Genomic DNA, 15,305 nt, shown 5'->3' on the forward strand with positions numbered 1-15,305 from the left:
CCCCACTCCTTCCTGCAGTTTATTTCCGAGCCCTGGTAAATTTCACTCGCTCCATCGACTACAGCCCTCAGCTGGAGGATGCAGGCTCCGAGGAGTTCCGAGAGGTGTCCGAGGCTGTGGTAGACACGGTGAGGTGAAGGGGCTTTGGGGAGCTCCCCGAGTAGGGCAGGGCGGGACTGAAGGTGGGGTGAAGGGATCTGGAGGCTGATGGTGCTGTGTCCCTCTCCAGCTGGAGTCAGAGTACTTGAAGATTCCTGGAGACCAGGTTGTCAATGTGGTGTTCATCAAGTGAGAAGGGTCCCCTGGGGTGGGGGGGGGGGCTGGTGAGGGGCTGACAAGGATGGGGAGGGGCCGGGCGCCAGGAGGGGAGGCAAGAGAGGCCTAATGGGCTGAACCTCTATTGGTAGAAATTCGGGAATCGGTAGGGGAACAATTTGGACTTTAAGTTGCCTTGCATGGGGTACAGGCTATCCAGAAGCAGGGGGAGAGTCAAGAGATCAGGTCTGAGCGTCAGGCAGGGGGCCAAGGGAGGAGCTGAGACCCCAGGCGTCTTCCTCACCCTGCTGCCCTGCCCCCCACACCCGTCCCTAGGGAGCTGGACGGCTGGGTCTTTGTGGAGCTGGATGTGGGCTCCGAAGGGAATGCAGATGGGGCTCAGATTCAGGAGGTGCTCCACACCGTCATCTCCAGTGGCTCCATCGCCTCCTACATCACCTCTCCCCAGGGATTCCAGTTCCGACGCCTGGGCACAGGTGAGCCCGCCCTGGAACTGAGGGTCAACTCCTCCAATTTCTCAGACTCATGTGGGCCCCCTTTCAGTGTCACTACCATGGGCTCTCCTAGCTTGGCCTTGCACACCACTAGGGACAGGGAGCTCACTACCTTATGAGTCTGCCCCATCCATCTTTATGCAGTCTTGGCTTGGGTTGAGCAACCTGTGTTTCCTCTAACATGTACTCAGTAGACCCAACTTCCACTCTCTATTAACCTCTCTATGTCGACAATAGGTAATAATAATTCCTTTCTTCATACAGTGCTTTCAGGTCCAAAAACACTTTTGTGTTTAATAATAACCAACAATTCTTCACTGACCGTTCAGTCTTCATAAGAATTCCTATGGAGCAGATATTATTTCTCCTGTTTTAGAGATGAGGGCACTGAGGCCCAGCGAGGAAAAATGATTTATCCAAATCCACATACACAGATAGTGCAAAAGCCAGAATGTAAACCAAACCCTGTGTCTCTGCTGGTCTTGCCAGAACCTGTGATGAGACGAGCTGAGAAACGCAGCTCAGAAAGAACAGGAAACTGGCCCCAGGCCACACAGCTGTTAGATGCGCAGGCCCGGCCTTCGTACCCTCAGTCAGCCCAGCTTTCTCTTTTTCTTTTTTCTTTTCTTTTTTCTTTTATTTCTTTTATACAGCAGGTTCTTATTAGTTATTCATTTTATACAGGCCCAGCTTTCTTTCCACTGCACCCTCTGTCTCCTGTTTCAACTCCCTGAGTGTTTTCTTCTCCAGGCCAAGCAGTCCCAGTTCATTCCTCACAAGCTACAGTTCCCATCCCATCCCAGTCTCCATCTCAGTCCTCTCTCTGGGAAATGTCACCATCCCGGACTAAGCGGAACCCAGAACTGAACAAACTTCATCCCTACCATAGTGTCGCCCAATCAGAAAAAAAGGGTGAAATCATTTGTTCTGCACGTAAAACCTCAGTCCATGTGCCCGAAGATCAAGCTTGTTCTTTGGCATCCCCAGGCCCAGGTCTGAAGATTGCTGAGGCTCCAGTCCTCTTATCCCCACTTTCCAATGAGTCCTCCTGGCTAGGGATGGTAGGATGGGCTTGGTTCAGCCCTGCAGCCCATAGCCCCCAGGTCCCAGGTGGGCCGGCTGCTGATCACACCTTCCTTTCCAGCACAGACACCCCCGCCCCCCCTGGCCGCTGTGGTGGCCGCAGTGACACCAGGTGAGAGTGTAAGCCAGACCCAGGCTGAGCCGGGTAACTAGACAAGCTAATGGATGGAGGGGAAGGAAGGATGAGGGCAAGATGGCTGGGCGCAGCCCACAGGCCGCCCCTCCTCCCCTTCCTCTGCATCCTCTCTAGGCCTGGTTGTGCCCCGCACGTGTGTGCTGTGGTCATTGCATGGTGTGGTGTGTTAACTGTGTGTGGGGTTTGTGTAAGGGATGGGTGAGGCCACTGCCACATAGCCCACATCCCACATGTGCTGTGGATGTGTTCACCACGTGCTCTGTGCCCTCGCTGAGTCTGCCAGAAACCACGTGGCCTGACACGGAGCCCCAAAGCCCCCTCCCAGCTCTGCAGCGCCTGTGCCACCCGTGACATTTTCTGCCAACCTCCTGCCTGCCTCTCTGACTGTCCCACACCCCCGCAGTGCCCCAGTTCCCAAGGGTCTGCACCGAGGCGGAGTTTGCCTGCCACCGCTACAATGAGTGTGTGGCCCTGGAGTATCGCTGTGACCGGAGGCCTGACTGCAGGGACATGTCTGATGAACTCGATTGTGGTGAGGGGCGGTCTGGGGACATGGTGGCCTCCAAGTCAGTCCGGGGCTGCGAGGGTTTGCTGCAGGCAAAGGGGTCTGTGGGAGGTGGGCAGGGACACAGGAGGGGCGATAACAGGGTCAGGGCCTGGGGAGTGGCAGGGGGCGAGGGGTGAGGAGCCACCCCTTCATGCCAACGCTAAGCGGGCTCTGTCCACAGAGGAGCCGGTCCCCAAGCTCAGCTCGCAGCCACCACCTCTGGCGGAGACACCACCTGTACCGTCCCAGCCGGAGGCAACCATCCCATGGCAGCTCCCAGCCACCCCTGCTCCCCAGGTTGTGTTCCCCAGTCCAGGCAGGTCCATGCCTTGTGGGCCCCACGAGGCCACATGCCGCAGTGGGCACTGCATCCCCAAAGACTACGTGTGTGATGGGCAGGCGGACTGCAGGGACGGCAGTGACGAGCTGGACTGCGGTGAGGGCCGGGCAGGGGCGTGGGTGGGGATGCAGGGGGTGGGGAAATGGCCACTGAACCTTGCCTGGTCCCCCCAGGCCCCACCCCACCCTGTGAACCCAACGAGTTCCCCTGTGGAAACGGGCACTGTGCCCTCAAGCTGTGGCGCTGTGATGGTGACTTTGACTGTGAGGACCGCACCGATGAAGCCGACTGCCGTGAGTGTCCCAGCGTCCTTCCGGCGTCTCCGGCCCATTGGCCGAGCTCCCTGAGCCCCAGCCCTTCAAGGGCAGGTCTGTGTGCTGTCCCTGGCTGAGTGGTAGAGGCCCTGCGGACAAACTTTAAGGTTTATCTCTCTTTGACTCTGAGCTGGCCTTTGTAGCAAGCAGTAGACTACCCGTGGTTAATGTCTCTTTATTTATTTTGTTACCATTCATCTTCTCTTTGTCATATATGCTTGTGTGGGGGTCAGACGAGTAGGCTTGGTACACGAGCGTCCCTTGATGAAGGGGTGGGGCCCTTGATATATGTGTGAGTCAAAGCCTTCCTCTTACGGGTCTAGAGTTTTTTCATCTAGAGCTGGTTCTGAGTTATTTGTTCCTCCATCTGCCCAGCTTTTCATCCATGTGACCATTCAACTACCCACTATCTGTCCGTCCGTCTGTCCAGCATCTTTCCTCTCTTGCATCCATTTATCCACCCACCCACTCATCCAACTATCCATCCATCCATTATTTATCTGCAAAGTTTTTCATCGGTCTGTCTACCTATCTACGTATCCAGCATCCTTCCTTCTGTCCATTTCATCATCCGTTCTATCATCCATCAATCTGTTGTCTATCCATCCATCCATTTGTCCAACATCCTTCCTGCCACCCATGTGTTCATCCGTCCATCCGTCATCCATCCATGCATTATCCGTCTTGCCAGCTCTCCAGGCAGCCAGCCATTCATATAGCCAACATCTTTCCTTCCTCCTCTTCATCTGTTCAGCCATCTATCCATTGCTCATCCATCCATCTAGTCAATGTTATAAACATTATGACAGTCAAATGGGTGAGACTTGAGACTCAGAGACCATATCAGGGAGCATCTTGTGGTTTCCGTCCTATGAGGTGAACCCTGGGGCTTATTAGTCCAAGATTGAGGATAATCTTCTAACCATTGCTCTGTGATCCTGGGTCACATGTTTGAGTGCGTGTTGACATTCCTAGTGTCTGCTGGTCCGGCTTCTCCTCCTTGCCTCCCCTCACCTTCCCTGCTCTGCAGCAAACCCTGGAGAGAAGCAGCATCGTGCTGCAGACTGGCAGAGTTTTATGATGCCCTTCTGTGGCTCTGAGCTTGCCTGACAACATGGCCCTTTGGGACAGAGAAGTAATTGAGGGTTTTAGTTGAAAAGCCCTTCTCAGAGGCCTCTGCGGGGGAACAGTCTAAGGAAGACCAAGTCCTTTTTGACAGAGCGCAGAACAGAGAGCATGAAAGCCAGATGACTTCGGGGGCTCGTGGGGTGTTGGGACAGAAGCCCCCGAGGGAGTGGGAGTAGGTGGCTGCCTCCCGATCTCCTCTCTGTGCCTTCTCTGTGGACGGGTGACCTCTGCTCCTGCACCACTCTGCCCTTTCTGTCCCTGCCTGTGTGTCTGTATCACGCTCAATCTTCCAGAAATAGAATGTCAGTTACCATCTACTAGAGATGTCTAGCTGGGGCCCAGCCCTGGGGCCAGGCCAGCTCCAGGCCTCTGGCCAGTCCCTAGATGGCCGCAGGTCAGGCTACTTAGAGGGGTCCAGAGCAGCGAGGTCCAGGCTGCGGCAGGCCCTCGCAAAACCCTTCCAGTAGCCAGAACTGCCCAGGTGTTCCCGGCGTCCAGAGATCCTGGCCGCTGGGGCTGTGCCTTTGACCCGCGGTCTTGTGCTTCTCTGGTGGCTGGCTGTGGGAGGAGCTGAGTGACTGTGGCGTGCCAGGTATAACTGCCTTGGGGAACGCAGTTAGAGTGTGCTTCATTGCTGACCGGTGACCATGACGTTGCGGACGGCGTCGTGGCAGCAGTCTGGGTCTGGGCCTGGTCAGGGCAGCTGTGTTGTCATGTGGGCGAGATGAGACAGTGATCCTGGGGACACCTGGGGAAGGTGGGCAGGGTGGGCTGTTGGGCATGGGTAGGTAATGGGGGGTCCTCCCTGAGGGCAGTGCCCACTGCCCACACCACCTGGCTCTGTCCCCAGCCGCCAAGCACCCCGAGGACGTATGCGGGCCCACGCAGTTCCGCTGTGTCTCCACAAGCACGTGCATCCCGGCCAGCTTCCACTGTGACGACGAGAGTGACTGTCCCGACCGCAGCGACGAGTTTGGCTGCAGTGAGCAGGGAGCTGGGCGGCGAGCTCTGGGCCCTGGGCCCCTCCCCACCGTCTCTTCTCCGGCCTGGCTCCTCTGAGCCATTGCCCCACCCCCACCCCGCTCCCCCTCCCTTTGCCCCTCCCACCCCTCACTTCTGCTCCCATCTCCCAGTGCCTCCCCAGGTGGTGACCCCTCCCCAAGAGTCGGTCCAGGCTTCCCGGGGCCAGACAGTGACCCTCACCTGTGTGGCCATCGGCGTCCCCACCCCCATCATCAACTGGAGACTGAACTGGGGCCACATCCCCTCTCATCCCAGGTACAGCTCTGGGCCCCGGCAGGAGCTGGGGGTGTGGTGGAGGTGCGGCCAGTGGTCCAGGCCTGACCCCCACCTCTGTCTCGGGGCCCATCAGGGTGACAATGACGAGTGAGGGGGGCCATGGCACGCTGACCATTCGTGATGTGAAGGAGGCAGACCAGGGCGCCTACACCTGTGAGGCCATGAACACCCGAGGCATGGTGTTCGGCATCCCCGACGGTGTCCTGGAGCTTATCCCGCAGCGAGGTACGGCCCATGGGCAGGTGGGCACCGGGCGTGGGGCTGGAGCCGGGGCTGCCTGCCTGGGACCGGCCGTAGCCTGCTCCCTTGCCGCCCCACAGGACCCTGCCCCGACGGGCACTTCTACCTGGAGCACAGCGCCTCCTGCCTGCCCTGCTTCTGCTTTGGCATCACCACCGTGTGCCAGAGCAGCAGCCGCTTCCGAGACCAGATCCGGCTGCGCTTTGACCGGCCCAGTGACTTCAAGGGTGCGTTGGTGGATGGGAGGCAAGCGGCAGGCTCCAGCGGGCTCAGAGTGCAGACATGGGAGAGCAGCATGCCCTGGACACGTGGGGCCAGTTCAGGGAGGGACACGGCATTGCTGAAGAAACGCTGAGCCCTGTGAGAAGAGCATTTCAGGGGAAAACAAACTTTTTTAGGAAAAGCCAAACCCACAGTTGATATTCGCCTGCGTCAGGTGACGATGAGGATGGGCTCTGGAGCCGGAGTCCGTGTTCAAATCCTGACCCTGACCCTTCCTGCCTGTGTGCCCTTAGCCAAGTTACTATCTTGTGTCTCAGTTTTCTCATCTACAAAATGGGGATAAAATATTAACTACCCAGGTTGTTATAAGGACTTAATGGATTAATATGCATAAGCCACTGAGAACAGTGCTTGGTCCCTGGTAGGTGCCCAGCAAGTATTCCTGCTGTCATCCTCACTGTCCTCATCATCCTCACCCTGCAGAATGCAGAGGCACCAGTGACCCCAGAGCATTAGGAGCCAAGGCTTTGGCATCTTCCTAGCCCGGGTCTGACCTCCAGATGCACTAGTTACTGCCTGTGTGACTTTGAGACTCTTGGCTTCTTTGGGCCTGTTTTCCCAAACATAAAGGCAGGGAGTTGGACTCAGTTCTCTCTGGCTCTGAGAGGCAGAATGGCATTGGCCCAGGCGTCAAACGGACCTGGGTTCAGGAACGTTGCCGTTATCACAGAAGTGCCATCTCTTAGATGGTTGGTCCTTCCCTCGAGATCTGGGAGGCGCTGTAGAGAGAATCCCCATGTGTGTGTGTGTGTGTGTGTGTGTGTGTGTGTGTGTGTGTAGGAGAGGCCTGGACTAGATGACCCGTCATAATAACAGCAACAGTAACAGCTAACCGGTTTTTGAGCACCTCCTTTGTGCCGCATTCTGTTTTAAGCATTTTATATCAGTTTGTTCATTTTAGCTTCCTAATAACCCTGTGAAGCAAGCCACTCTTACCCCCATTTTACAGATAGAGAAACTGAGGCCTTTGCTCAGATCACACATCTGGAGGGTGGTGGAACCAGGACTTGGGTGCCCATTCTTCAGCCCTGTGTAGCTCTCTACTGCCTCATGAGGGCTGTTCCAACCCTGACAGTCCATGGATCTGTTGGCAAGCAAAGGCTCTGAAAAGTCCTGCTGCAAAAAATCCCCTTGACCTTTCCTTGACCCTGGGGTTCCCAGAGGTTCCCAGCCATCATTCTGAAGCATTGGCTTTGCCCAGAGCATGCTTTGGGAGACGCTCCAGAACTTCAGGAGGAAAAAAAAAACTTTGCTTTTATTTGACTTTGGGAGAGAGACTAACGTTCTCTCTAAATCACACTTCTCCCAAAACTTTCCCATCTCTCTGGGTTACAGCCCCTCAAGGGGGCTATCTCAGGCCAGAACATGCATGGCCCTCACCCCTCCCCTTTGCCACCCAGGCGTGAATGTGACGACGCCCACGCAGCCTGGCATGCCGCCCCTCTCCTCCACCCAGCTGCAGATCGACACCGCTCTGCAGGAGTTCCAGCTGGTCGACTTGTCCCGACGCTTCCTGGTCCATGACTCTTTCTGGGCTCTGCCTGAGCAGTTCCTGGGCAACAAGGTGACAGGCCGGGCTGCTGCCCTGCATGGGGAGGTGGCCGAGCCCTGCTGCACATGCCCAGAACCTGCCTGGGCTCCACTCCCTCTGAAGCTGGGGGGCAACAGGGCAGTCTTTGCTCTGGGAGACATGTCGTCTTGCCCCAGCGCAGCCCCCCGTGGGCAGCGGCTCATTCATTCAGGGCAGGGTCAGGCCTGCCATTGTCAGGTTGGAAGGAATGCTGACTCAGCTGTTGGAAAGCCCTCTCGGATCACTCGCCACGTCTGAGCTGGGCCCAGTGCCCTCCTCCGGCCTCCCTGGGCACCTTTTACACAGTATTATCAGACTCCTCCCCCAAATTGGACTGAGCATCCCCAAGGCAGAACCCAAGTCGCACCCATCTCTGCTTCCCTGTGCCCAGCTCCGTGCTGGACATGCAGTACCGGCGATGCAGAGTGAGGGAGGAGGGAAACGAGTGGACACACAGTGGGAATCAAGCGTGCCCGTGACTGGCCCAGCCCTGATCTGCCCTATCTCGGCCAGGTGGACTCCTACGGTGGCTCCCTGCGCTACAAGGTGCGCTATGAGCTGGCACGTGGCATGCTGGAGCCAGTGCAGCGGCCAGACGTGGTCCTGGTGGGCGCCGGACATCGCCTGCTCTCCCGAGGCCACACACCCACCCAGCCCGGTTCTGTGAACCTGCGCCAAGTCCACTTCTCTGAGGTGTGTGGGGCCTGATCCCTCAGGGCTGGCGGTGAAGGGGGTACAGGCTGGGTAGGTGCTGATGCATGACCCCTCCCACCTTTGTCCACACCCAGGAGCACTGGGTCCATGAGTCTGGCCGGCCAGTGCAGCGAGCGGAGATGCTGCAGGTGCTGCAGAGCCTGGAAGCTGTGCTCATCCAGACAGTGTACAACGCCAAGATGGCCAGCGTGGGGCTGAGTGACATCTCCATGGATACAACTGTCACCCACGCTACCAGCCATGGCCGTGCCCACAGCGTAGAGGAGTGCAGGTGCCTGACCCAGCAGGGCCGGGGACCACAGGGACCCTGGCAAAGATAGGGGAGAAACAGCAAGGCCTCATGGTTCTTGAAGCCACTGTCTTGGTCCTGTCCCCACAGATGCCCCATTGGCTATTCCGGCTTGTCCTGTGAGAGCTGTGATGCCCATTTCACCCGGGTGCCTGGTGGGCCCTACCTGGGCACCTGCTCGGGCTGCAACTGCAATGGCCATGCCAGCTCCTGTGACCCTGTGTATGGCCACTGCCTGGTGAGTCATGCCAGCTGGCACTTGGATCCTGGCTAGGGGCAAGGGTTCAGTGGGAGGTTCAGGCTGAGGCTTCCTTGTACCCAGAGCTTAGCACAAGCCTCCAGAGTGACTGCCATGGCTGCCACCCAAGCCATCATGACCTGTGGATGCGTTAACAGAGATATTATGTCCAGATAGGAGAGGTGAAAGAACTACTCTCTTCCACCTTGGTCAGACCAATCCTGGAGAGTACTGTGTAAAGCATGGCCCTTACTTAGCAGGGCATTCCTAAGAGGAAGGAGCCTATAAATCATACATTATGTCTTAGGAATGGTGGAGGGAGCTGGGATTGTGGAGCTGACAGAAAGAAGCCTCAAGCAGGGAAAAACTGTTATCTCCAAATCCCTGAAGAGCTGTCAGGGGTAGAAGGAACGGCCTACAGAAGGCAAAACTAGCCAGTGGGTGCGGACTGGAAGAAGAATGTGGGTTCAGGTCAATACAAAGCAGGCATTTGGAACCTTCTGTGGAACAGGCTGCCATGTGAGGTGGTGAGCTCCCTGTCAGGATGGAGCCGGGTGCTCCCCTGTTTGCAAAGCTGTGGGGTAGTTCCAGCATGATGGGAGAGGCTGATCCAGCTAGCCTCAAAGGCCCACCCTCAAGGAGCCCATCTGGTCCAACGTGGCCTCATGCTGGGGTCAGAGGGCTGCTCTGTAGAACCTGAACCACCGCCTCCCCTTCCTCCCAGAACTGCCAGCACAGCACAGAGGGGCCACAGTGCGACAAATGCAAGGCCGGCTTCTTTGGTGACGCCACCAAGGCCACGGCCACTGCCTGCCGGCCCTGCCCTTGCCCATACATCGACGCCTCCCGCAGGTCAGACGCAGCTCGAGATGGGGCACATAGGGCCGAGGGAGTGGGGAGTGCTGCAGGCTAGGGGCATCCTCTGGGCAGGGAGGTGGGAGACCTGCCTGGGTTCAAATCTTCACCTGGTCGCTAAATTATACTAGGCCCCTTGACCTCTCCAGGCCTGCTTCCTTTTCCATACAATGGGCCCGTCTGTCTTCCTAGTGTTGCTATGAGGCTGCAGACCAAGAGCAGGTGGGCTTCATAGCCTGCTGTGTCCCTGTGGACAGCAGTCATTCCCAGAGTGGGACTGTAAGCCCTCGCCTGGCCCATCATCGCAGCCCTGCCCCATGTCCTGTCCGCTTGGTACCCACAGGTTCTCAGATACCTGCTTCCTGGACACGGATGGCCAAGCCACGTGTGATGCGTGTGCCCCAGGCTACACGGGCCGCCGCTGTGAGAGGTGAGGGAGAGCCGGTGGGGGCTGGGAGAAGCAGGCCATCGTGGGTGGGGGCATGGGAGTGCCGTTGACAACCCTCTCTCTCCTCCAGCTGTGCCCCCGGATATGAGGGCAACCCCATCCAGCCCGGCGGGAAGTGCAGGCCCACCAGTGAGTACCGCAGCCACCATCCCCTGGCCCCTCCCCAGGCTGCCCCCCAGGCCCCAGTCCCCGAGTCCAGCACGAACCCCACGATCCTTGGAGAGCCGCCCCACTCTGTCCAGATTATGTCCATCCCACTCCCATCTTGCCCGCCCATACCTGCTTTGTGTCTCCAGACCAGCAGATCGTGCGCTGTGATGAGCGAGGCAGCACGGGGACCTCTGGGGAGGCCTGCCTCTGTAAGGTACGCGTGCCCTGCCCTCCCCCACCCCAGGGGCCTTGGGTCCCAGCACATAGCTGGGAGAGGGAGGAAGGGGGCTCCATGCTCTCCGTCGCTCCTTGGCCAGTGGGTGGTGACCTGGCAGCAGGCGGATGGGCCTGGTGGGCTCGTCTTCCCCTTCACGAGAGATGGCCCGGCATCAGGAAGGAGCACCGGTTTGGGGTGGCAGGTGACCTGGGTTCAAGTCTCAGGTCCTTTGCTAGTCATTCTTTGTGTGACCGTTATAGCTGTACTGTACCTTTGCTTTAACCGTGCTTTCATTCCATATTGACACAATGGTGTAGCTAGTAGCATCACCCATTCACAGATGAGGAGATGGGGGCTCAGAGGAGGGAAATGGTTTGCATTGAGGGTGCGAGCATCAAGTGTCTGCAGAAAAAAGAACTGGGCAGATTTTGGAATCAGGCATTCCTGATGTTACATCCCAGAGTGGATTAGCAAGCTGAGGAACCCTGTGTAAATCATTTCCCATTCCTGAGCCTCAGTTTCCTCGTGTGAAGCATGGAGATGTCACATCCCTCTCAAGGGACTTAGAGGAGTTAAATGAGGTGCTGGTTGAATAGAAACTAGCACAGTTCATGAAACAGTCCATTCATAGTAGCAGTAATTATTCTGACCACGTTGCTATATTTCAAGTCGAAAATTTATTCGTGAGCCCCCTAGCAACCAAAGAGAAAAGAGAAAAACGATTGGTTGTATAAGCTCCCGTTAATGAGGAATTATTGTTCACATGGTGGCCGCCCTCATACGTGTGCTCTTTTCACGGCTCCCTCTGGCCTTGGGTTCCCATCTAGAATATGGGTGGATTGGACCGGAAGCTCCAGGCAGCCCCTCCTGTGGGCCACCCTGCAGCTCCCAGCTCTGTGCCTGCAGAGCAACGTGGTGGGGCGCCTGTGCAACGAGTGTGTCGCTGGCTCTTTCCACCTGAGCACCCGAAACCCTGACGGCTGCCTCAAGTGCTTCTGCATGGGCGTCAGTCGCCAGTGCACCAGCTCCTCCTGGAGCCGCGCACAGGTACCTACACGAGGCGGGTGGTTTGGCAGACTGGCGGGACCACCAAGCCCAGGGCTGGGTGGACCAAGGGCCAGTCACAGGCCACGGCCCCCATCCCGGCCTCTTCTCCCCCCCCGCAGGTGCTGGGGGCCTCTGAGGAGCCCACTCCGTTCAGCCTGACCAACGCCGCGGGCACCCACAACACCAGCGAGGGCATCTCGTCACCCATGCCCGGGGAACTGGTCTTCTCCTCCTTCCACAGGCTCCCGTCTGGGCCCTACTTCTGGAGCCTCCCTTCACGCTTCCTGGGGGACAAGGTGGGTGGGGGGTGGGAAGAGAAAGGGAATTCCAGGCAGCATGGTACCTTTGGAGAAGAGGCGGAGGAGGCGGCCGGAGCAGTGGCAGGGCCCGACGGTGGGGGCCCCAGCTGAGCACCTGTCTGCCTTGTGTCCCAGGTGACCTCCTATGGCGGAGAGCTGCGCTTTACAGTGACCCAGCGGCCCCAGCCTGGCTCCGCGGCACTGCACAGGCAGCCGCTGGTGGTCCTGCAGGGCAATAACATTATCTTGGAGCACCACACTTCCCAGGAGCCTAGCCCCGGCCAGCCCAGCACCTTCACCGTGCCCTTCCGAGAAGTGAGCAACGCCATCCCAGGAGACCTCTGGGGGGTGGGGGGCGGGCAGGCCCCCTGCCCCTCTCACTCAGGTGTCAGGTTGTCAGGGGTTGCAGCCCATAAGCTCTTTCCTCGGCAGCAAGCATGGCAGCGGCCTGACGGGCAGCCGGCCACGCGGGAGCACCTGCTGATGGCACTGGCGGGCATCGACACCCTCCTGATCCAGGCATCCTACACCCAGCGGCCAGCGGAGAGCAGGTGTCTGGGGCCCGGGGTGGGAGGACCGGAGGGGACTTGGGGGTGGCGCCAGGCTAAGCGGTGCGACGTGGTGCACCCAGACTGCCAGCTCTGCTGCTTTCTGGCTCTGCGGCCTTCTTGTGCCTCATCTTCCCCATCTGTAAAATGGAGATGATAACAGTACCTCCCTCAGAAGGCTTGTCTTAGATCAGGTCCCCAAGAAGCAAAGGCTGAGATGGGGATTTGGGTGCCCGTGATTGACAAGGAGAACCTGGGAGGGAGGGACACAGGAGGGAGAAGTGGCCAGGCAAGGAAGTGGTGTCAGGTGAAGACCAGCCTCGGTCTCATCCCCATGGAGCCCTGCAGAGTCATCCCGCCTTGAGGGAGAGGGACTTTGGACCCTGGGTCAGTCTGTCATTGGTCACCCCAAGGGAGTGGGACAGTGTGACCTCTCCTGGCAAGGAATGCTCGTTCTCTGGAGGAAGTTACAGGTATAAGCCTTTCACCACAGCCCTTGCAGCTGCTGGGGCATGGGCGCCCAGTCAAGGAGCTGGACGGGGCCCCAGGAGCATCACAGCAGGGCTGCTGGGAGGATTAATGAGGCGATAGCGTGCAGGGCTCCGGGGGTGCCAGGCCCAGCGCGCGCTCATTCATAGTGGGTCTTGCCACACCCAGGGTCTCTGGCATCAGCATGGATGTGGCTGTGCCTGAGGACACCGGCCAGGACCCTGCACTGGAAGTGGAGCAGTGTACCTGCCCACCTGGGTACCGTGGCCCATCCTGCCAGGTGAGCCCTGGGCCCCACCCACCTGTCCAGCCAGCTCCCTCCACGGTGCTTGCTGGCTCCTCCTCCTTTAGCTCTCCCACCTCCCCAAGCCCACCCCAGCCATCCAGTGGTCCCTTCCCAGAATGGCCCCTGCTGAGGAAGTCCCTCCACCGTCATCTTCCTGCCCCCAGGACTGTGACACAGGCTATACACGCATGCCCAGCGGCCTCTACCTGGGCACCTGCGAACGTTGCAGCTGCCATGGCCACACAGATGTCTGTGAGCCCGAAACAGGTTCCTGCCAGGTGAGTCCCACCCTCCTTCTTTCCTACCCCAGGGATCTGTGGCCTCCAGGGGCTCAGACTCAACCCACGTTCTACCCCCCCCCCCCACCGCAGGGCTGCCAGCACCACACAGAAGGCCCCCGGTGTGAGCAGTGCCAGCCCGGATATTACGGGGATGCCCAGCGTGGGACACCACAAGACTGCCAGCCATGCCCCTGTCATGGAGCCCCCGCTGCTGGCCAGTGCGTCCAGTCCCTGCCTGTACCTGCCCTTTCCTGAAACGTCCATTGCCCTGTCCCAGATTCCCTTCTTCCCAGACCCTTCTGAGAGGCAGTGGTTAAATCGTGGCCTCACCACTTCCTCAAGGTGTCACTTTGTATAAGATACACTTCTCTCTCTGGGCCTCAATTTCTTCATCTGTGAAATGGCGATAGTGACGTACCTCCACCTTGGCCCCTGGTGTGAGCATGAGATGATGCCATGGAACTCTTAGCACGGAGCCTGGCATGTAGCTGGCACTCAGGACACGTTAACTCACATGCCCGCTCCTCCTCTCCCTCCTGCCTTGGTCCTAAAAGAAGAGCTGCTGACCTTCTAACTGGAAATTTGCCCCCCACACCCACAGAGCCACCCACACTTGCTTTCTGGACACAGATGGCCACCCCACCTGTGATGCGTGTTCCCCAGGCCACAGCGGGCGTCATTGTGAGAGGTGAGGCAGGTGCGGGCAGGGTGGGGAGCATGCAGGAGGGGCTGCCCCTGGAGTCAGGCTAGGCCCAGCCCTCCTGACCAGAAGGAACCAGAATCCGCCCACTCTGCCTTACAAAGGCCCCCAGAAGACAATCACCTCCTTTACCCGAAAGCCTAAACCTTTAGCCTGGCATTCGAGGCCCTCAGAGATCTGGGCCTGCAGTTTACCCCCAACTCCCAATACCCCCTGCCCCCCTGCCCCAACCAGGCCAGAATCTTCCCAGAAAACCCCTCATTCTTGCTGAAAGTCCTGGGTTTGAGGACTGACCATGCTGGGCATGTCCCTGCCCTTCTTCTCCCACCTATTTCCCCATCTGTGAAATGGGTGTTAGGCTAACAGTTTCCTTCCAGCACTCTGAGGTCATTGAGTCCAATACGGGGCCCCCAGCACAGTCCCGGATTCTCTGGTTCTTCCCTCCATTCACCCAGTGCTTTCTCTCACCACAGGTGTGCCCCAGGTTACTATGGCAACCCCAGCCAGGGCCAGCCTTGTCGAAGTGAGTCTGGTTGGGGAGGCTTTGGGAATCGGGCTACCCTAGGGGTGGAGCTAGGACAGAGCCTTTGTTCTCCCTCAACCTGTGGCAAGTGACTTTTACCTTTCTGAGCCTCGGCTTCTTTATCTGTAAAACGGGGGCAGTAAAAGGCCCACGTACCCCAGAGGGCTGCTGTGAATGTGTATGATGCCTGGGCGCGGTAGGTGTTCAGAAGCAAACACTTCCTCTCTCAGGGGGCGAGTTAGATGCCCAGAGGGTGGTGAAAATGGGGATGCTCGGTGGCAGGTTTGGGGTTCCAGCTGTGCCTTCCCTCCACCTCAGGAGATGGCCAGTTGCCAGAGCCGACCGGCTGTGGCTGTGACCCCCAGGGCAGCGTCAGCGACCAGTGTGACTCTGCTGGACAATGCCAGTGCAAGGTTAGTACAAACCCCTGCCCTCCACGGGGCCCTGAACCGCAGCCACGGCGGTTGCCAGGCCTTCCCTGTCACCATACCCTCAGGGCTGTCCCTACGCCC

At 58.4% G+C, this 15,305-nt stretch overlaps 1 protein-coding gene across 17 annotated transcripts in view; it reads left to right on the forward strand.

The window, feature by feature from the left end:
- Positions 1-15,305, forward strand: part of HSPG2 (heparan sulfate proteoglycan 2) — a 102,554-nt gene that overhangs the window by 42,587 nt on the left and 44,662 nt on the right. For 13 of the 17 annotated variants that reach the window (XM_033433206.2, XM_033433213.2, XM_033433216.2 and 10 more), the window contains exons 4-32: positions 19-128; positions 230-288; positions 592-752; positions 1,915-1,965; positions 2,393-2,521; positions 2,718-2,972; positions 3,050-3,169; positions 5,169-5,300; positions 5,452-5,596; positions 5,691-5,842; positions 5,938-6,084; positions 7,540-7,703; positions 8,223-8,402; positions 8,498-8,694; positions 8,803-8,950; positions 9,675-9,802; positions 10,149-10,235; positions 10,324-10,382; positions 10,550-10,617; positions 11,506-11,667; positions 11,787-11,963; positions 12,102-12,281; positions 12,399-12,517; positions 13,172-13,283; positions 13,454-13,567; positions 13,661-13,788; positions 14,172-14,258; positions 14,744-14,793; positions 15,112-15,206. In XM_033433206.2, the coding sequence (XP_033289097.2) occupies positions 19-128; positions 230-288; positions 592-752; positions 1,915-1,965; positions 2,393-2,521; positions 2,718-2,972; positions 3,050-3,169; positions 5,169-5,300; positions 5,452-5,596; positions 5,691-5,842; positions 5,938-6,084; positions 7,540-7,703; positions 8,223-8,402; positions 8,498-8,694; positions 8,803-8,950; positions 9,675-9,802; positions 10,149-10,235; positions 10,324-10,382; positions 10,550-10,617; positions 11,506-11,667; positions 11,787-11,963; positions 12,102-12,281; positions 12,399-12,517; positions 13,172-13,283; positions 13,454-13,567; positions 13,661-13,788; positions 14,172-14,258; positions 14,744-14,793; positions 15,112-15,206 (3,716 nt within the window). The remainder of the gene's footprint in view (positions 1-18; positions 129-229; positions 289-591; positions 753-1,914; positions 1,966-2,392; positions 2,522-2,717; positions 2,973-3,049; positions 3,170-5,168; positions 5,301-5,451; positions 5,597-5,690; positions 5,843-5,937; positions 6,085-7,539; positions 7,704-8,222; positions 8,403-8,497; positions 8,695-8,802; positions 8,951-9,674; positions 9,803-10,148; positions 10,236-10,323; positions 10,383-10,549; positions 10,618-11,505; positions 11,668-11,786; positions 11,964-12,101; positions 12,282-12,398; positions 12,518-13,171; positions 13,284-13,453; positions 13,568-13,660; positions 13,789-14,171; positions 14,259-14,743; positions 14,794-15,111; positions 15,207-15,305) is intronic. The other 4 variants (XM_033433211.2, XM_033433212.2, XM_033433209.2 and 1 more) reach the window with 3 other exon arrangements.

Source organism: Orcinus orca, chromosome 1, assembly GCF_937001465.1.
Source record: "Orcinus orca chromosome 1, mOrcOrc1.1, whole genome shotgun sequence".
NCBI classification, from domain to species: domain Eukaryota; kingdom Metazoa; phylum Chordata; class Mammalia; order Artiodactyla; family Delphinidae; genus Orcinus; species Orcinus orca.